The sequence below is a fragment of the Cupressus sempervirens genome, chromosome 3 (genome assembly GCF_028749045.1).
Source record: "Cupressus sempervirens isolate cs-2001-9-10 chromosome 3, ASM2874904v1, whole genome shotgun sequence".
Taxonomy (NCBI): domain Eukaryota; kingdom Viridiplantae; phylum Streptophyta; class Pinopsida; order Cupressales; family Cupressaceae; genus Cupressus; species Cupressus sempervirens.
Window position 1 is genome coordinate 248,752,922 of NC_143120.1, and position 19,331 is coordinate 248,772,252.

The 19,331-nt window shown below is 34.3% G+C and overlaps 1 protein-coding gene across 2 annotated transcripts in view; it reads left to right on the top strand.

Annotated features, from left to right (window-relative positions):
* The first annotated feature begins 103 nt into the window (after positions 1 to 103).
* Positions 104 to 19,331, top strand: part of LOC149565794 (putative pentatricopeptide repeat-containing protein At3g13770, mitochondrial) — a 56,929-nt gene continuing 37,701 nt past the window's right edge. The window contains exon 1 of one of the 2 annotated variants that reach the window (XM_089819288.1): positions 104 to 1,108. In XM_089819288.1, coding sequence (XP_089675414.1) covers positions 349 to 1,108 — 760 coding nt within the window. In that variant the 5' untranslated portion in view covers positions 104 to 348. The remainder of the gene's footprint in view (positions 1,109 to 19,331) is intronic. The other variant, XM_089819289.1, reaches the window with a different exon arrangement.

Genomic DNA, 19,331 nt, shown 5'->3' on the forward strand with positions numbered 1-19,331 from the left:
TTTAAATTTAAATCATTACTTCATATTTATATATAGATTAGTTTTAATAATTTAAATTTATATTATATAAATAATAATATATCAGTTGTTGACTGTGAAAGGGACCAATTTCCATTTTATCGTTCGATCAGACTAGAAATTGTCCTCATGCTTTTTCATCTCTCACAAATACACCATCACGTCTGGGAGGCCCAAATTACCCCAAAATTTAGTGCTTTCCCTATTATTCCTGTAACTTAAAGTACACAATGAGCGAGATAAAATGTTGAATATGTAAATTTCTGCTCATAATAGCATTCCTTCTCATGGCCCTGAGCAATAACTGCACAAGCTCCTCCATGACCATCGATGACCAGAGCCCAACAAATATTGTCATACGTTCTCAAGCAAGAGAAGAAGAAAAACCAAATTTCGTTTTGGATAAAAACAATTACCAATGCAGCTACTGCAGAAAATACACGGTACAATCAAACCGATACGTACCTTTCACAAGACCATGTTATAACACTGTGTAAGCTGGGTCGCCTGAAAGAAGCCTTAAATATTATCTCAAAAATGGAATACTCTCTATCTTATGATATGTACGATGCTCTCTTTCAGGGTTGCCTGAACCAAAAAAATCTTTTGAAGGGCATGTTAATACATGCCCACATGATCCAAACCGCATTTAACTTCCACACCTTAATATCTATTTGCAATAAGGTTATTACAATATATGCAAAGCATGCTCAGCTCGCAGAGGCACGCAGGGTTCTGGACGAAATGCCCAGAACAAATGTGGTTTCCTGGACTACAGTAATTGCAGCTCATTCAAGGGAAGGCCAGTCTGAAGAAGCCCTTGAGTTGTATGAATTAATGCAGAGAAAAGGTGTTGAACCGAATCAGTTTACATTTCCCAGTGTTCTTCCAGCTTGCGGTGATTTAGGGAGATTGGAAAGGGGGAGGAGAATCCATGAAGATGTGGTTAGAGGTGGATTTGAGGGCGATGTGTTTGTGGGAAATGCTCTTGTGGATATGTATGGGAAATGCGGAAGTATGACGGATGCGCGCCGAGTGTTTGACAATATGCCTCAGCGGAATGTAGTTTCTTGGAATTCTATGATTACAGGTATAAAATTTGTCAAATCATTCAATTCGATTTTTTAAGATATTTTTCCAACAATCAGTATCCTAGGAATCAAAAAGACGTTTATCTTTCTTAGCAAGAACACAGAATGCACGCCATGTGCTTGGCGGAATGCCTAGATGAAATATTGTTTATTGAAAATTCAATGGTTGCAAGCGTGGAAAACTTTACTAGAATTTTTGAGACAGTAAAAAGTAAAAATTAGATCCAAATCGATAAGTTTTCAAGAATCATTGAGGAATCTAAAGATTTGGACACTTTTCTAGTGAGACTTCGGATGCATGAAATATGTTCGAAAACAATGCCTCAATGGAATGAATTTTTTCTTAGAACTAGATGCAGGGAATTTTTTATGGGTGAATTATTAACATCTGAAAAAAATGACATGTTATTGGTTGGCGATTTATTGAAAAAATCATGCAAGCTCTTTTTATAAAACCTCTCTTACCAAGAAGAATAGCTCTACTGATGTTCAGGATCAGAGCAATATCTATCTGTACCACTTCCTTTAAGCAGTACCATATCTGTTGATAACAAAGTGCAAATAGACAAATACCAGAATCAGATTTTAAAGAAGGGGAAATCTCTTATCAATATCTCTGTTTTAATTACAGCAGCAAGCTTTAGCAATACGATGATCAATGAATAAAACATTATCCACACACACACACACACACACATATTAAGCTTTCAAACGAAGAATGTGAGTCTCTAACAATTGGAGAAAATTGGTGAGTCTTGGGTCTCATTATCCAACAATCTACCACATGAAACACAACCATTGCTGCGAACCTTTGGAGATATTCCCCTGCTGAAGGCCTATTGTTAGAGTTTGACATTGCCAAGATAAGTCCTATAAAATTTCAACTTCTCCCTTGGTAATATCTTTGTCAATGCATCAGTCAGATTCACCTTAGTATCAGTTATTAACTTGCAACTTGCCCTCCTCAAGAACACTCTTAATCAAATGATATTGCAGCTCAGTGGTGATTTGGAGGAAGAAGTATTCATGACCCAGCCTCAATATTTCACAGTTATAGGTAAAGAGCACTGGTTATGCAAAGAGCACCAGTTACGCATACTAGTGACAACTCTTTATGGCCTTAAGTAGGCTCTCAAAGCATGGTACATCAAGATTGACAGTTACTTGGATGCACATGCCTTTCAGAGGAGTCTTTCAGATCCTGACTTGTATGTCAAGAGCGCTGGTAGTTCTATCATTCTTGTTGTCATCATATGATATCATCATTACTAATAGAGGGGCACATTTGCTTGAGCGGATCAAACTAAAATTGTGTCATGTCATTTTATATAATTGATTTTGGTTTTCTGCATTATTATTATTATTTTGGTGTGAGGGTTTTGAAGACAGTTCATAGTATTTTCATCTCTTAGTTGAAGTATGCTAGGAGTTTCTTGGACACATTTTGACTGCAAAATTATGAAGTCTCATCTATACCTAGGGAGAATAAGGCTAAAGCTATCAGCACAATCAGATTCACCAATGGCGACCTCATATGTCTTACAACCATTAGTCCTAACCTATGTTATGTTATGTCCTACAAATCTCGTTGTATGACTATTCCTAATGCAGAACATTGGGTTGTAGTGAAGCATGTAGTAAGATATGTGAAAGGGACACTTGACTTTGGTATTCTGTACATTAGAAGCAAAGACCCTTGGCTGGTTGATTTTATAGATTCAGATTGGGTAGGTTTTGTTGATGATAGGAAGTCTAATTTTGGGCATTTCTTCAGTCTTGGCATGGGTGCAGTCACACTGACTAATAAGAAGCAGTAGCTCTTTTCTTGACAAAAGTCTAGTACTAGGGAACTGTGAAAGCATTGTGTGGGACAGTTTGGCTTCGAAGGGTGTTTTCTGACATGAAAATGTCTCAAGTAGGGCCTTCACCCTTGTTTTGTGACATGTAGGGGACGCTAAAGCTTGCCAAGAATGAAATCTTCCATGAACAGAAAAAGCATATAGAGCTCCATTGTCACTTTATTCCACAACTTGTTGAAGATGGATTTGCGATGTTGCAGTTTGTTCCAACTAGGGATCAAACTGTAGACATTCTAAACAAGTCACCAAGCCCACCAATATTTTAAAATTTAGGGGGGAACTTGGTGCAGTTATTAGAATGATCATCGAGAGAGGGTATTGAAGTCATATATTAATGGTCATAATAATCATCTAGATTAAATTAGTTAGTTTTAGTAACTTCCTTTTTTTGTTTCAGTTCATAATTGTTTCAGATTTAGAAACATTGTCTTGTAATCTCTATATAAGGATTTTTCCTCTCCTTAGTTAATTCATTTGATTACCATTTCACTTTAGGCATTGTTGAAGATTGATTTACTCCACTGTTACTTATATTTTCTTGCTTCTGTCATGTCCCATTGTTGAAATAGGACTAAGTAATAACCAATAATAATTAAATAAAAAACATAAAAGAATAATATTAAAGATAAATGAATATTAGTTAAGTTAAACAAAAGGTCAAAAGGCATGAATGGAAAAGTCGCGTCTCCCTCAAAAATGAGAGGTATTAAAGTGAGAGCTGAGAACTTCATTTGACGAAAAAAGGAAGGAGGAAGAAAGAGTGAAGCATAAGAATTACAGAGGTATTAAGGGAAATGAAAGGTAAGAAATTGAGGATGGGACTCTTAAAAAGGTGCATGTTTGTGACTATTTTTAAACGTTGTGACCCTTTGAGAAGGTTGCGACTCTTTGAAAGGATTGTAATGATGAAGGCCGCGACTTCAAAAACGTTATGATTATGAAGGGTTGTGACTCTTTGAAAGAGGGTCAACTATGAATGGTCATGACTCTTCGTAAGAGGCATACATGATGAAGAGGTGTGACCTCTCCTTCACATGGGAAAAGATAAAGGAGAAGAAGGTTCAAATGAAATGGGGTAAAAAGGAGTAGAGGAGATCTAGTACAACTTTAGAGAAGAAGTGTAAGGAGGGATTTGAAATAAGACTTGAGAAGGAAGAAGAAAATAAGAAGAGGATATGCATATCTAAATGGGATATATGCCAATTTGAAAAGTAGTAAAGACAAATTTGATTACTAAGAGATAAGTGGAGATTAAATGAGTGAAAGGGGCAATAATTGTTGTCATATACATATAACTTTTCGTATCCAATGGGTGTGACCCATTTAGAAGGGAATGTGACCACCTTCAATCAAAACAACTTGAGATCAGGGGATGCGAAACACCAGATCAAAGCTTTATTGCACAGGCTTGGAATTTCTCAAATGGAATCTATAAGGGCGCGACCTTTTTTGGTCAATGTTTTATGCTATCATTCACTCTCAACAGAATGCACCACACTCCCTTCATTGTTGATAGGAGAATGAGAAGCGAAATTCATTAGACATATGGCTCACACATTCGTATCATGCCGTAGGAAGCATTTGCAAGGGTCTGAATAAGGACACATTGCTCCAAAAGCAAGAGCAATTATCCTTAATAATGGACATGGTATAAGACTCTATATATTAACAAACATAAATAGCTCTCCTAAGGGTTGAAAGAGAAGACCTCACTTCCTAAAACTTTTATTCCTAAAGAGCACACTGCAGAAAAGTAAAACATTAAATAGACTGAAACACACCTATAAGAGTTCAACACATGACATATCTGTTGGAAATGTAAGAGGAGTAATTGAGAGGGGAGGGATGAATTAGCTACCACAAAAATAGTTCCAAGTCCTTTAGATGTCAATACAAACTTCTCACTAAGCCAAATCCTTGCACTGCTCGGTTAGTACTAGATATACATTGTAACTCGGTTAACAAAGCAGTCCTAAGATATTAATGTGTCTTAACCTTTAGTAACTTAGTTGCAAAAACATAAAGCATTAAGCAAATAAAATGGACACAGGAGACACCAAGATTTAACGTGGACAACCAATTTGGGAAAACCACCAATGCAACTAGTTACAACTTTTCACTCTTCTACAGTGAGCTCTATCAGGAGCCAACCCTGTTAAAGGTTACAAAACACACGGTCAAATGTGGCCCTGTTAGAGGATTTGAATAACCCTGTTAGGAGTGGCCTTGTTTGAAGTCTTCAAACATGTCAATCTAGAAATGCCACCTTGTTAGAGGATTTACAAAATGACTGTTAAGCCAACTTTGTTAAGAGATTTCTTCACTGCTACAATTGTTAGAGAGTAACAATGATTGACCTGATTGATGAAGCAACTGACTTTGTAGATTCAGATCTCTGTTCTGGTTTATCCTCTTGATCCTCCCTTATCAGAATATTTTTTGCAGCTCCTTGGATGTTCCATCTTCAATTAGATATCCTTCTTATTTTGCATCTTTCTTATTCCTTTTTATTGCTTATTCTAATCCACAACTTGACCTTTCATATATATCAAACCCAATGTCAAGTCGGCTTGAATACCATTTCAAACAAACATTTAATGTCCACTTAGTCGGCTTGTATTAACTATTCAATTAACAAAAGTAATTTGTTGTCAATCAGCTAATACTGGACTAAACACTTGGTTAATACATAACTTCTTTGATAACCGACCCAAATCGGTTAATACTACCTTCCTCCATTAACCGACCTAACTTGGTTTATACTATCTTCATTCCTTCATTGATCGACCTAACTCGGTTTATACTGAAATCTTTGATGACCAAGTTAACTTGGTTACTACTGAATTCTGTTTTGTTGATACTGGAGTGTTCTTTAGTGCCCGATTGAGCTCGGTTAACACTAGCTGTACTCGGTTAGAGTGTGACATTTGTGTAACACAAATGAAAATATAGAATTGAATAATTGTTTTCAACAATCTCCCTCTTTTGTATTGATGGCAACACAACATGCCATTATGCAAAGAAGACTTAGAGCAACATAATGATCTATAAGATTTTATAATATCCTTAGTTTCATTTTGATTCTTTATCCATAAGAACTCCCTCTGAGATTCTCCCTCTGTCATCTTATCTTTAGATTTTGTTCAATCAAACTCTCCCTCTTGCTCTTGTACAAATCTCTTCCTTTGATTCTATTCTTTGACATTTCCGAGATTCGCCCTCTGATGACATTAATCTTTGCCTCTTTGACATCAAATGCCAAAGACTTTATACAATGAATGTTCAATGTACCCGATGGAACATCCACTTTTCTTGGGTTTTAACTAACAACTAACATATCAAAGAAATACAATTATTACTTCATTTTTGTAGGAAGACAGTTATATCAGTTATGTTCATGTGAATGAGATTAACGGTTACAATCAATTAAACGAAATTTCATCAATAAGAATTGAAAAACACCATCAATAAATTTACTATGGAAATTAAAATCTACATACCATGAAATTCGAAACCAAAATCAATCTAGGGATGCTTCTGCAAAGACTCAGGTTAGTCCACAAATACCACTTAGGATCAAATGACGATTACCATTCAATACCATTATATTAAAATAAAAAAATGATTACCATCAAATATCACTATATCAATATCAAATAACGATTACCATCAAATACCACTATATCAATTAGGACATCACATACCGTTGTATTAATTAGGGCATCAATTACCATTGAATCATTTAGTGCATTAGATACCACCACCGTATTACTTGGGGTGTCAGATACCACTGTATCATTTAGGGCATCAAATACCGCTGTATCATTTAGGACATCAGATACCATTGTATCATTTAGGGCATCATATATCACTGTATCATTTGCGGCATCAGATACCTCTGTTTCATTCCTTTTCTTCTTATTGCTAATTGTGGCAATAACATAAGATTAGAAGATATGCTCATAATCATTATTCTTATAAATGATAGATTGAAATAACAATTCTATAGATATATTCCATATTCAGTGGGAAGATCATCCAATCTAATTGGTTACCAATTACATTGACAAGAAAGGTTGCTTACATCAAAGGAGATAATTGAATTCAACGATATAAATTAATCCATCATATCTTCTACTTGTATAAATATCACAAAAGTAAAAATACCTGTTACCAATAAATGTTTGAATGCTCAACTTATTTTTATTTGATGCACTTCTTGTCAATATCATAGAGAGGAAAAACATTGTCAGGGGCTTAACCACCCAACCATGGACCTTAAAATTATCCCCACACTTTCTTTAACTAGAAAGATCCTCCCTACTTGGAATAGACATGGAACACCTTGTCAGCCACTGAGCATCTTGGTATCAAATCACATCACTTGACTTGACAACAGGAGAAAACAATAAACATGATCATGCATGAGCTATTAAATGATTCCTTTTAAAAATGATAAACATTGTTATGCCACATTTGATCTGTTTCATGTTATTGCAAATTCCTTCTTTTCACCTCTTCAGCCTTTTCCTTGGCTATACAGCTGGGTGAGTCCTAGGTGTTTGAATCTCAGAGTAACCAGCTCTTTCTATTGATCCTCAATTGATATAAGAATGTTACATGTTTTTCAGCAAATCACATTTCTGTGACCTGAGAATATAATCTTAAGACTAGCATAATAAATACCATTTGATTCTGACTTTCAACGGCATAAATATAATATGATATCATGTCATGCATACTTGGCTTTTATTCATCATAATCAGTTCTGTCCTAGAGAGGGACTAACCGATGATATTTTAAACAAGATGATTTGCATCAAAATCTGGAGTTGTATATTACTGCTATAATATTAAAAATGCAGTAATATTTGATAATAAAACATATTGCAATGCTTGGGATATGGACAACCGCATAACCTGGTAAAATCTAGAAATAAAATGGAGTTTTGCTGGATGCTAATATTCAGTTCCTTCACGGAATTTACTTCAGGCACAAATCTCTGTGTGATTATCAATCACGTCTTCAACAAAAATACTAATGAAATGGAAAATCGTTGCAAGGAAAAATGTAGTGAGTTATTGGGTTTTATATTGCAGAGATATCGGGTGTAGAAAATATGTAGAGGTATCGGTGATATGTGGAAAAGAAATCGGGTGATATGTATATGTTCATGGTCTCTTTCTCGGCTTCATAATATAAGAAATTTTCAAAGTCTCCTTGGCTTCCAAGAAGCCATAATTTATAAAGAAGAGACTTGGTTCTTGAATGCCAATATAATATGCCAAGTGTGCATTTCGGTTTCAAGTAAAGAATTGAATAAATAAGGAAAAGAATTTGAAGGTTATAAGTTAAAAGAATATTATAAACATATTTATTTACTTGCATGTAGATATATCTTATTAAGATAACACATGGTAATTGTTTATCCAAGGTCGTAACTTTTAAATATGTATATCTAAATACATGTTTCATCTTAGAAGATTTATTTTATCTTCTTGTACATGCATTTAAATGTACATATTAAATAGATAAAATCTTGTATAAAATAATATTATGATGTCATCTTTAATTTATATCTATGTGTACGTACATAAATATGTATTAAAATGATGTGGTGGAAAAGTCAACCAAAAACCATTTGAGGTACGCATTATTTTTAATTAAAAAATAACTAATATTTTAAATGTTTATTTAATAGCTCATGCGGGTCTAATGTGTGTATCCTGTTATGTAGTCGCTAGGTCCCTAATCATGGTGATTCACAATTCATACCCATTTGTCCAGTGATGGTGATGCTCTTGTGCTCAATTCTTTTCTAACAATGCTTCCACCCCTTTGACATGCTCCCTACAAGGAAATTCTTCGCAATTAAATCATATTACCATAACAAGTTATTAATCATCATAACAGCTAACCGTTTTTTCAACTCTATGAATTTATGACAAATAATCAACTAGCATGTTATCTTCATATGAAATTATAATGACTAATCATTTTACCATTTCACAGGATTATAACAAATTTAATTGTCAACAGACTTCATGTGAACCTCAACGGCTATATGAACATTTTAAATCGGGTTGAAAATTGGGATGTAACACCTGATGTACTCATTCATATGTAGTGTGCTCTGAAATGCTTGCATCAATTTGATAGTTTGTCAATGAAGCTCTGTTGATGCATCACTAATCTGTACTCTACTGAGTATCAGATAGGGGAATGACCCCTAGCTTACCTCTTAGATACAAAAATGCATCTTTAGGTAGTGGTTTGGTGAATATGTCTGCAACTTGCTCCTTGGTCTTCACATATTTCAATCTTAACTCTTTTTCTTGAGCTAATTCCCTTAGAAAATGATACTTGATTACAATGTGTTCTGTCTTAGTGTGCATCACTGGATTCTTGGATATATTGATTGCACTTGTGTTATCACAATAGATAACCACTGGTTTCCTTGATTTCTTCTTTCATTCCAAACAACTGTTGCTTGATCCAAATTATGTTGGAACAATTAACTACTGCAGCAACATATTTTACCTCTGCTGTAGACAGAGAGATGCAATTTTGCTTCTTGCTTGTCCATGATACTAACCTCTTTCGAAGAAAGAATGCTTCTCCATTGGTGCTTTTTCTGTCATCAATGCTTCTAGCCCAATCTACATCAGTAAAGACTTTCTACTCAAAGTTTCCTCCTTTCTTGTACCATAAACCATAGTTTTCAGCGCTTTTTAGATATCTCATAATTCTTTTAACTGCCATCATATGATTTTCTCTAGAATTTGCAGAAAACCTTGCAACTAACCAACTGTTAATGCAATATCAGGCCTTGTGTGTACCACATACTGAAGTTTTCCTGTAATGTCCCCTTTTTAGCATTTATAGCATAATGTTGTTGTTAGCGTATTTCCCCACGGTCCTGTAGGCTAACTAGGACATTAAAGGGACTTAGAGGCCATTTGGCCTAGATAGTCTCAGCTGCAAGTCTTTCTGTGGGGTTTTGAGGCAACTTTGGGCATACTTACTATTTATAGTAAGTCATCTTGGATATGGTCGGACATCTAGTGGCAGTGGTATGTCGATGGTAATTGTTTAAAATCGACAAGAAGACTTGTTTATCATTGATAAGATTTGTTATGCATTGATAAAGCTATTTTATAAAGTTAAATTTAAATATTTAACTTTATTAATGCATAGACTATAGTTTGTGGGAAATATTTAAATTAAAAGAGTCCCCTTTATTTTATAACACATTGGAGACATAAGTTACATAAAGGGAGTGATGTTTTATCCCACATGGAGAAAACGAAGGATTGAGCTCTTATGAGAACACTATAAAAGAAAGGGAAGAGCTTCTTTTTAGTATGCTTGGAAATATCAAAGAAATTGGGAAATTTTTTGGAGATTATGTCTCAATAGTTTGAAGGACGAAATCCCTTCAAGCTGAAAATTTTGACGCCATTGAAAGATATGGTTTTGAGATTCAACAGGGTAGCAATCCGAAAAAGCAAATACGAAAAAGCAGTCCGAAAAAGCAGAACCGAAAAAGCAGTCCGAAAAAACAGTTCAAAAAGCAGATCCGAAAAAGCAGATCGGAAAAGCAAAGCAGAAAGGGCAGCATTGAAAAAAATTATTACAGCCATCTACAACTAGGTTCCTTTATTAGTATTGTTTTTTAGGGTGTTATAAGTTTCAGCTATAAGTGTGCATTATACCAGCATTATCATTTTGTAATCCATGTAAATGCCAAAAGTCTTGGCCATATTTCATGAGCATTGTATTAGAAATTTCATTGCAAATTAAGAAGATAATAGTTGCTGGTGTCATTTAAGCAATTCAATATCATTATTTATCAGCTAGTTAGTTTGCATACCAACTGTTTGTAAAAATGCCAGTTGGCTGTAGGTGTTCATTTCTCATGCTTAGATCATATATATGCACTGAATATTGTTAAAATTAATAGCACACTCACGTTAGGTCATTGTGTAGTCCATTTGGAGTCTTCTAGCACAAGATTCCCATTAATGCAAATTGAAAAAAGAGTCATTTAAAGCCAGCTGAAATACTATCAGTCATACGTCCCTTGCATGTGAATTGTTTGATGAAATTCTTTGAGCTTTCATCAGCATTTTTTGAGAGCAGATTTGGGGAGGGTCATTACAGTGGTATCGGAGCTTGCTTGCAAAGTGTTTGACGAAATGTCAAACAACTGAAGTATAAAGATTTTTGGTGTTTGAAGAAATTATAACCTATTGGGGTTATTACATTTCCAATCATGGATCTATAGGTGGTCTGATTTACCTCTTTTGAATCATCATTCTTGGATAGTTTGTGTCCAGTAGACATAGGTGTTCCAACTGGTTTGAAATCTTCCGTTCCAAAGGTCGTCAATATTTCCTTGATGTGATTTGACTGAGTAATGTAGATGCCATCCTTCATTTGATGAACTTGTAAAACAACAAGAATTTTATCTCTCCAAACATTGACATTTCAAATTCTTTCCTCATTTCTTCAGATAATGATTTACATAAGTCATCATCACTTGTGAATAAAATATCATCTACAAATATTTCTGTTAGCAGTATTTTATTCTGTGGTCCTTCTTTAATATACAAACTACTATTATCATTTGTTCTTTGAAAACCAATCCTTACTAGATATCCATGTAGTCTTTTGTACAATGCACTAGAAGCTTGTTTTAGACCATATAAAGCTTTATGCAGTTTGCAGACCATGTCTCTTTTATTTGGATCAATGAAACTTTCAAGTTGATCAATGTAGACTTCTTCCTCCAGAATTCCATTCAAAAAGGCTGATTTTGCATCCATTTGATACACTTTGAATCCTTTATGTGCAACATATACAAGTAGTTTTCTGACTCCTTCAAGTCTGGCAACAAGAGCAAATATTTCTCCATAATCTAGACCTTTTTCTTGAGCATATCCTTTTTACACTAGCCTTGCCTTATTCCTTGATACTTCACCTTTTTCATTCAATTTGTTTCTAAAAACCCATTTTGTACCAATTACATTTTTGTCCTTGGGTCTAGGAATAAGAGTCCAAGTATTGTTCCTTTAAATTTGCTCAATTTCTTCATTCATTGCTTCTATCCAACTTTCATTGTTCAGAGCATCTTTTACAGTTCTAGGCTCAAATTCATTAAGCAAACATGTAACTTTTAGTTTGTTCCTTATCAGTATGCCTTCTGTCTGATCTTCAATTATTTGATCAAGTGTATGATGCCTTCTGATAGATTTAGTAAGTACATGTACCTTTCTTCTAGATTTTGGACTTGTTTCACTTGGTTCACCATGTTCAATTATTCTGTGAATTTCTGATCTTTGCTTGGGTCCCATTGTCTAAGATTCGGTTCCCTCTGTTTGTCACTCGGGTTCCTCTATCTGTTGCTCGGGTTGCAACTTGGTTTGCACTACAAACTTGGGTGGTACAGTTTGCTGCTGCTCAACCATATTTGCTTGAATCTTGGGTAAAGTCTCAGGTTCATAGTAAACAAAGTTTCTATAATCTTCAGGTTCCTTGCTTCTTTGTTCTTCACTCATTTCTACAAACTCATCAATTTTCACATGTACACTTTTTATAACTTTGTGAATAGCAAAATTTAAACATTTATATGCTTTGCTCTTGTTGGAGTAGTCTAGGAATATGCCTTCATCACTTTTTACATCAAACTTTCCTTTCTTTGTCTCTTTCAAGATGTAACATTTGCTTCCAAATACCTTGAAACAATAGACATTAGGTTTATAGCCATACCATAATTCATAAGGTGTTTGATTTGTACTTTTTTTCAATGGAACTCGGTTTAGGGTATGAACTACTGTGCTAATTGCTTCTTTGCAGTATTTGATTGTAACATTTTTCTCTATCATCAATGTTCTTGCACAATCCATGATGGATCTATTTCTTCTTTCAGCTATGCCATTTTGCTGAGGTGTACCAGGTGTAGATACTTGTCTTTTAATTCTTCTTTCATTGCAAAACTCATTGAATTCATTAGAGATGAATTTCACCTCCTCTCTCTGACCTTAGGCATTTTAGATTCTTTCCTATTTCTTTTTCAACTCTAGCCAGATAGCACTTGAATTTTGAAAAGCTTCAGATTTTTCTTTTAGGAACATCACTGCCATCATCCTAAAATAATCATCAACAAACAAAATGAAATATTTGTCTCTACTATAGCTTTCTGTACCTGTTGGTCCACAAAGATCTATATGAATTAGTTCCAAGACTTCTTCAAAATAGTAGTTCTTACTTTTGAAACTACTTTTGCCCATTTTTCCAATCTGACATTGTTTGCATATGGCCATTTTAGGTTTCATCAGATTTGGACTACCTGTTACTCTTTTGTTCTTGCTTATGGTAACCAGGTTATCAAAGTTTATATTACACATTCTTTTATGCCATAGTCAACTTTCCTCTACTTGTGCCCAAAAACATGAACTTTCAATAAGATCTATATAGAATAGCTTACCTTTAGTGTGATTGTGAGTTCCAACTAGGTTCCTTTTGCCATCCAACAACTTGGCTTTTCCATTCATGAATTCTACCTTGTATCCAATGTTGTTCAGTTGTGCCACACTGAGAAGATTGTGCCTTAGTCCTTCAACCTAGTAGGCATTGTCACATTTGATTCCATCAGTTAATGCAATACATCATTTTCCTTTCACATAACATGGTTCATTATCTCCAAATCTAACACTTCCACCATCATAATGTTCCAAGTGTTCAAACTTAGTTTTATCGCCAGTCATGTGATGAGAACAACCACTATCTATCATCCATGTGTCATTCTTGCTAATATGAGAAATAAGTGCCATCTTTTCATTTTCCTCATCATCTGATTCATCCTTAATATCAATATATACAATTTTATCTTCATCATCACTGTCAGAATCTTTAGCAATATAACAAGATTTCTTACCTTTATCTTTGTAGTATTTGTAGCTCTTGAAATCTTTCTTGCCTTTGAACTTTTTGAATTTTCTGTCATCTTTGTTTTCTTTGTTTGGACACCTTGTAGCAATGTGACCAACCTCTTCACAAGAGAAACAAATCAGTGGTATTTTACCTTTATATTTACCTTTGTCTTTTGGTAATCTTCTTGCAAGTAGGGTTTCAATAGCTTCAAGGTCATCCTCAAAATCATCATCTTCTTCATTGTCCATTTGTTTGCCTTTTGAGTTTCCTCCCTTTCTACCAAGAGTTAGTTTAGATTTGAATGCAAATTCTATGTTGTTAGTGTTAGGAAGATAGTTATCAAAGTTATCCAACTCAAAAGTAGTCAATCTTCCCACTAGTGCATCCAAAGTTATATCATTTTTGAGATCATACCTCATCTCTTGAATAGCTGAAACTCTAATTGCATAAATAGAAAGAAGAGTTCTTAATACCTTGCTGACTACTGTTGTATCATCTATTTTTCCTCCTGCAGCTCTGATTGCACTTACACTTGCTTTGATTCTTTCACTGTATTTTGCAATGTTTTCATCTTCTTTCATCTTCATCTGATCAAACTGGTCTCTTAGACTTTCTGCTTTGGCTCTTTTCACATTATCATCTCCTTTATAGATCTTTTCTAATTTGTTCCACATGTCACGGGCAGTAGGGAAATCTTTGACTTCATCAAATTCAGAATAGTTGATAGAGGAAGCAATATCAATCATCATTGTGTTGTGATTCTTCATATCCACCATCTGATCCATAGTGATAGGCTTTGCTGGTGCCACATACTGGTTCTCCAAGAAGTGCAGACCTGTATCTCCAATGGTTCCCAGATGCGGCTTCATCAATTCCCACCATGCTGAAAAGTTATCTCTGTTAAGTTTAGGAATCTTTCTTCTGTAAGACATCTTGGTCTTTAGCTTAAGTCTTTCAAATCTTTCCTGCAAGCACCAACAACTCTAGTACCAATTGTTGGAAATGTAAGATTAACTGAAAAGGGAGGGGTGAATCAGTTACCACAAAAATAATTCCAAGTCCCTTAGATGTCAATACAAACTTCTCACTAAGCCAAATCCTTGCACTATTCGGTTAGAACTGGATATACATTGTAACTCAGTTAACAAAGTAGTTTTAATATATTAATGTGTCTTAACCTTTAGTAACTTAGTTGCAGAAACATAAAGCATTAAGAAAATAAAATGAACACTAGAGACACCAAGATTTAACGTGGAAAACCAATTTGGGAAAAGCACCAATGCAACTAGTTACAACTTTTCACTCTTATGAAGTGAGCCCTACTAGAAGCCAACCCTGTTAAAGGTTACAAAACATACGGTTAAGTGTGACCTAATTAAAGGATTTGAATCACTCTATTAGGAGTGGCTTTGTTAGAGGTCTTTAGACACTTCAATCTAGAAATGCCACCTTGTTAGAGGATTTGCAAAATGACTGTTAAGCCAACTCTGTTAAGAGATTTCTTCACTGCTACAATTGCTAGAGAGCAACAATGATTGATCTGATAGATGAAGCAACTGCCTTTGCAGATTTGGATCTCTGTTCTGGTTTATCCTCTTGATCCTCCCTTATCAAAATATTCTTTGCAACTCCTTGGATGTTTTGTTTTCAATCAAATATCCTTCTTATTTCACACCTTTCTTATTCCTTTTTATTGCTTACTCTAATCCACAACTTGACCTTTCATATATATCAAACCCAATGTCAAGTTGGCTTGAATACCATTTCAAACAAACATTTAACATCCACTTAGTCGATTTGTATTAAGCTTTTAATTAACAAAAGTAATTTGCTATCAGTTAACTAATATTGGACTGAACACTTGGTTAATACAGAACTTTTTTTGATAACTGACCAAACTCGGTTAATACTACCTTCCTTCATTGACCGACCTAACTCGGTTAATGCTACCTTCCTTCATTAACCGACCTAACTCAGTTTATACTACCTTCCTTCATTGATTGACCTAACTCGTTTTATACTGAAATCTTTGATGATCAACTTAATTTGGTTACTACTGAATTCTGCTTGGTCGATATTGGAGTTGTCATGCCCAAAATTTACAAGGAAAAACACAACTAATTTTTTTTTTTTGAAAGGTGAACTAAAGATGATGTGTATAGAATTATACTTGTTATGAATGTTCTATCGAACTGTGAGGTGTCCGGATAACAATTCATGTTTCCTCGGGGATGTTAGAAAATTGATCATTGAGTTTCAAGATGATAAAGTTGGTGTAAAGGAATTTGTTTTCATTTGAAATCATGTACTTCAAGGTTCCACGGGGGTGCCAATTTATTTCCTAACATTTATTGAAAATCTAGGTTAAGAAATAAGAGGCGGGTTAGGTTATCATTTTGATTCTACATCCAATCCTCAAAATAAGATATTTCGTGTATAAATGTGAAGTACAAATTGTATATCAATCAAGCTGCAATAATTCAATTGTTTGTGGATGTGGTTGTGTTGATAATTGTTCTAGATGTTTCAACTTTCAAGTCGTCTTGCCATATATATGTATATTCTAATGTGATACATTCTATAACCACTTCTATTCTAGTGCATCATTATATAGGTATGACTATTTTAAGGAGTTTCTTACGTTTTACCTTTATTAACCCCAATCATATTGATGGCTTACTAGTTAGGTACTACTAACTAGACTATTAGGTTTATCATCAACTATTTTGTTAATTAGAATGTATTTGTTTGCTTATTTACTATTGCTACTATTATTATTTTACCATGATTACTCTTATAATACCTCCCCTCTTTATACTTACAGTTTAAATTAAATACATTGTGTAAGGTATCTTCAAAAGTGATACTGATCCTACGCGACTATTTAATACACCAAGTACTTCTTATCATGCATGCAAGAATTTTACAAGAATCTTATACAAGTGCTTATTCAATAATAAATTTTTTCCTAAAATTTAATCACAAATCAATACCTAATTTTAACAACCTTGCTACTAAATTTTCCTCTGAACTCTGATCCTTACTAATCAACAATTAGATTACTTTATTTATTACATTAATAATTATTCCTAACTTAACATCTACACTTACCTACATCTCACTTCGTAACACTAACACTCGACTTTATATCATACTACTAGCCAACATTATTAATTAATCCATTTGGTTAAAAATTACATTCCCTACTATCCTACCTTGCCCATTACCATTTCTGAAATATAAAAAGCCATATCTAATTGCTTGGGTTCGCAACTTAGGCCCATGATTCAATTTATCTATTATTTTTCAATGTCACACTTTTACTTCACAAATAAACCACCATTACGCATTTCTCATTATACGCTACGTTCATGGGTTGTAGTTTATGGAAGAATTAAGTATAATGTCCTAACATAAATATATATATGTTATTTAATATATATGCATATAATAATCCACATTGTCATTTAAAATTTAAGTATAAAATAAAATAATTATAATGTGGAGATGGGGAATAACATATTCCTTAACCCCAATTTCATATCATTGTTAAGATCTCATAACCTAATGTGCTCCCCAAAAATAAATCTTCCTAATATACACAACTTGCTAACATCCAAATCCTATCTTCCTAACCCGTATATATTAATGTTACTTTAATCCTACCTAACCACTATTAATCTATTACTTTATCTAAACCTATTTATTTAGCTAGCAACTAAACCCTATTTTGTTTGCTATTGTTCTTATTTACAAACCCCCTCCTTTATATATAAAGCACATGCCAAATCCCCAACTGTGACCTATCCCATTAATCCCTACAAAGCTACACCTTCTCATAAGTCCTCTAAACTACTTAGGAAGGCGCATACTCTTCTCTCAATGATGGAGGCGCCTAGGGAGAGGGACTCATTATGGTTTACATCATCCCATCCTCCATGCGCTCAAATAAAAACCTTTACGGAGAGGTGGGCATCTAGGGATAAGATGTGTTCTGACATGGCAGGGAGGTAAAAGGTGCTAATGTTCCATTCTTTAACTTGGTTGAGTTTTTTTTGCTTGACTTGATTTGTTTGAAACATAGTGCCTAGGTAAGAGCTTCCTATCCAAGTCAGAACGAAGGTCAATATCATGACCTTATTCCATGCACCAAGGAAGGTCTTTTAAAGGGGAAAGTGCCTTGTGGGGACCACTCCCTCATTCCAAGGTTTGTAATAATAATAATTTTTGACTTGGTTCATCCTTTTTACAAGGTGGGTACCCATGTTTTAAGTTTTCTTTATTTATTTATTGATGTGTTAAGTTTTCTTTTGTTATTTATTTTATTTTTTTCCTTGTACCTACTTTGATTAGTATATATATATATATGTCTCTTTTAAAAATCTTGTGACTTTGGGAAAGACTTGGGAGACCTAGTGTTATCCAGCTTATATTATAACCCCTAAGTCTTATAGGCTCCTACTAGAGGTATCAAGCATATTCTCTCATTATTTTATTAGCCTGTAATTGGGATGGGATTTAATTGTCCATTCCATGCAAATTATAGAGAGTAAAATGATAGCTATAGGAGGCTTTTACTCTAAGTTTAATACATTTTCTTCTTTCCCATCTTAGGATCTATTAGAACTTGAAATCCAAATGAACTAATTTTCATACACATAAAATGAGCTATCAAAATATGATAACTTTCTTCCATTTCATAACATATGATTTTACAAATCAATCACCTATGTTTTGAATTGAGTCAACTATATCCATAATAATCTTCCACACAACAACTATGAAATATTTCTACCAAATGATTTACAATCAACATAAGAAGAGGGGTCTCATTACATAAGTTCTCCATAATACATCAAATCAAATAGTGTGAAACTCACAATGAATACTTCCTTACAAAGGCCTCTTTATACAATTTCTCAACTTCACAATTTCAACAATATGCAATAATAAGAAAATTTCTTGTTTACATCACAATGAAACAAAAATGGAGATTTAACATCACAACACATTTTGAGTTGACATGGGAAGATTTGTCTCTCTACACACTTGATTTTTCGACATTGCCAAGAGGGAAACCCTAATCTCTTCATAGGAACCATCTTCTCAAAACCTGCAAACAACACAAAACTTGGAACCATGGAGGCTCACCTCCCATCCTAGGCTTCTATGAAGCCACCCACCAAGCAGGAGAAACAATGTCCAAATGGGATACACACATACAACATTTGATAATGCATGAAAACATACAACACAACACATAACAAATCCCTTCCAAGGTTTGCAGATTGATTCACCATTGGAATCATAAATACATTGGGTGAAGGTGGGCTCTTCAAAGAGGAGATTTGCCATGTCAATACAATTCACACACATTGAATTTCACCATGCCTCTACAAGGCTTGCATCATACATGCTTCTCTTCACA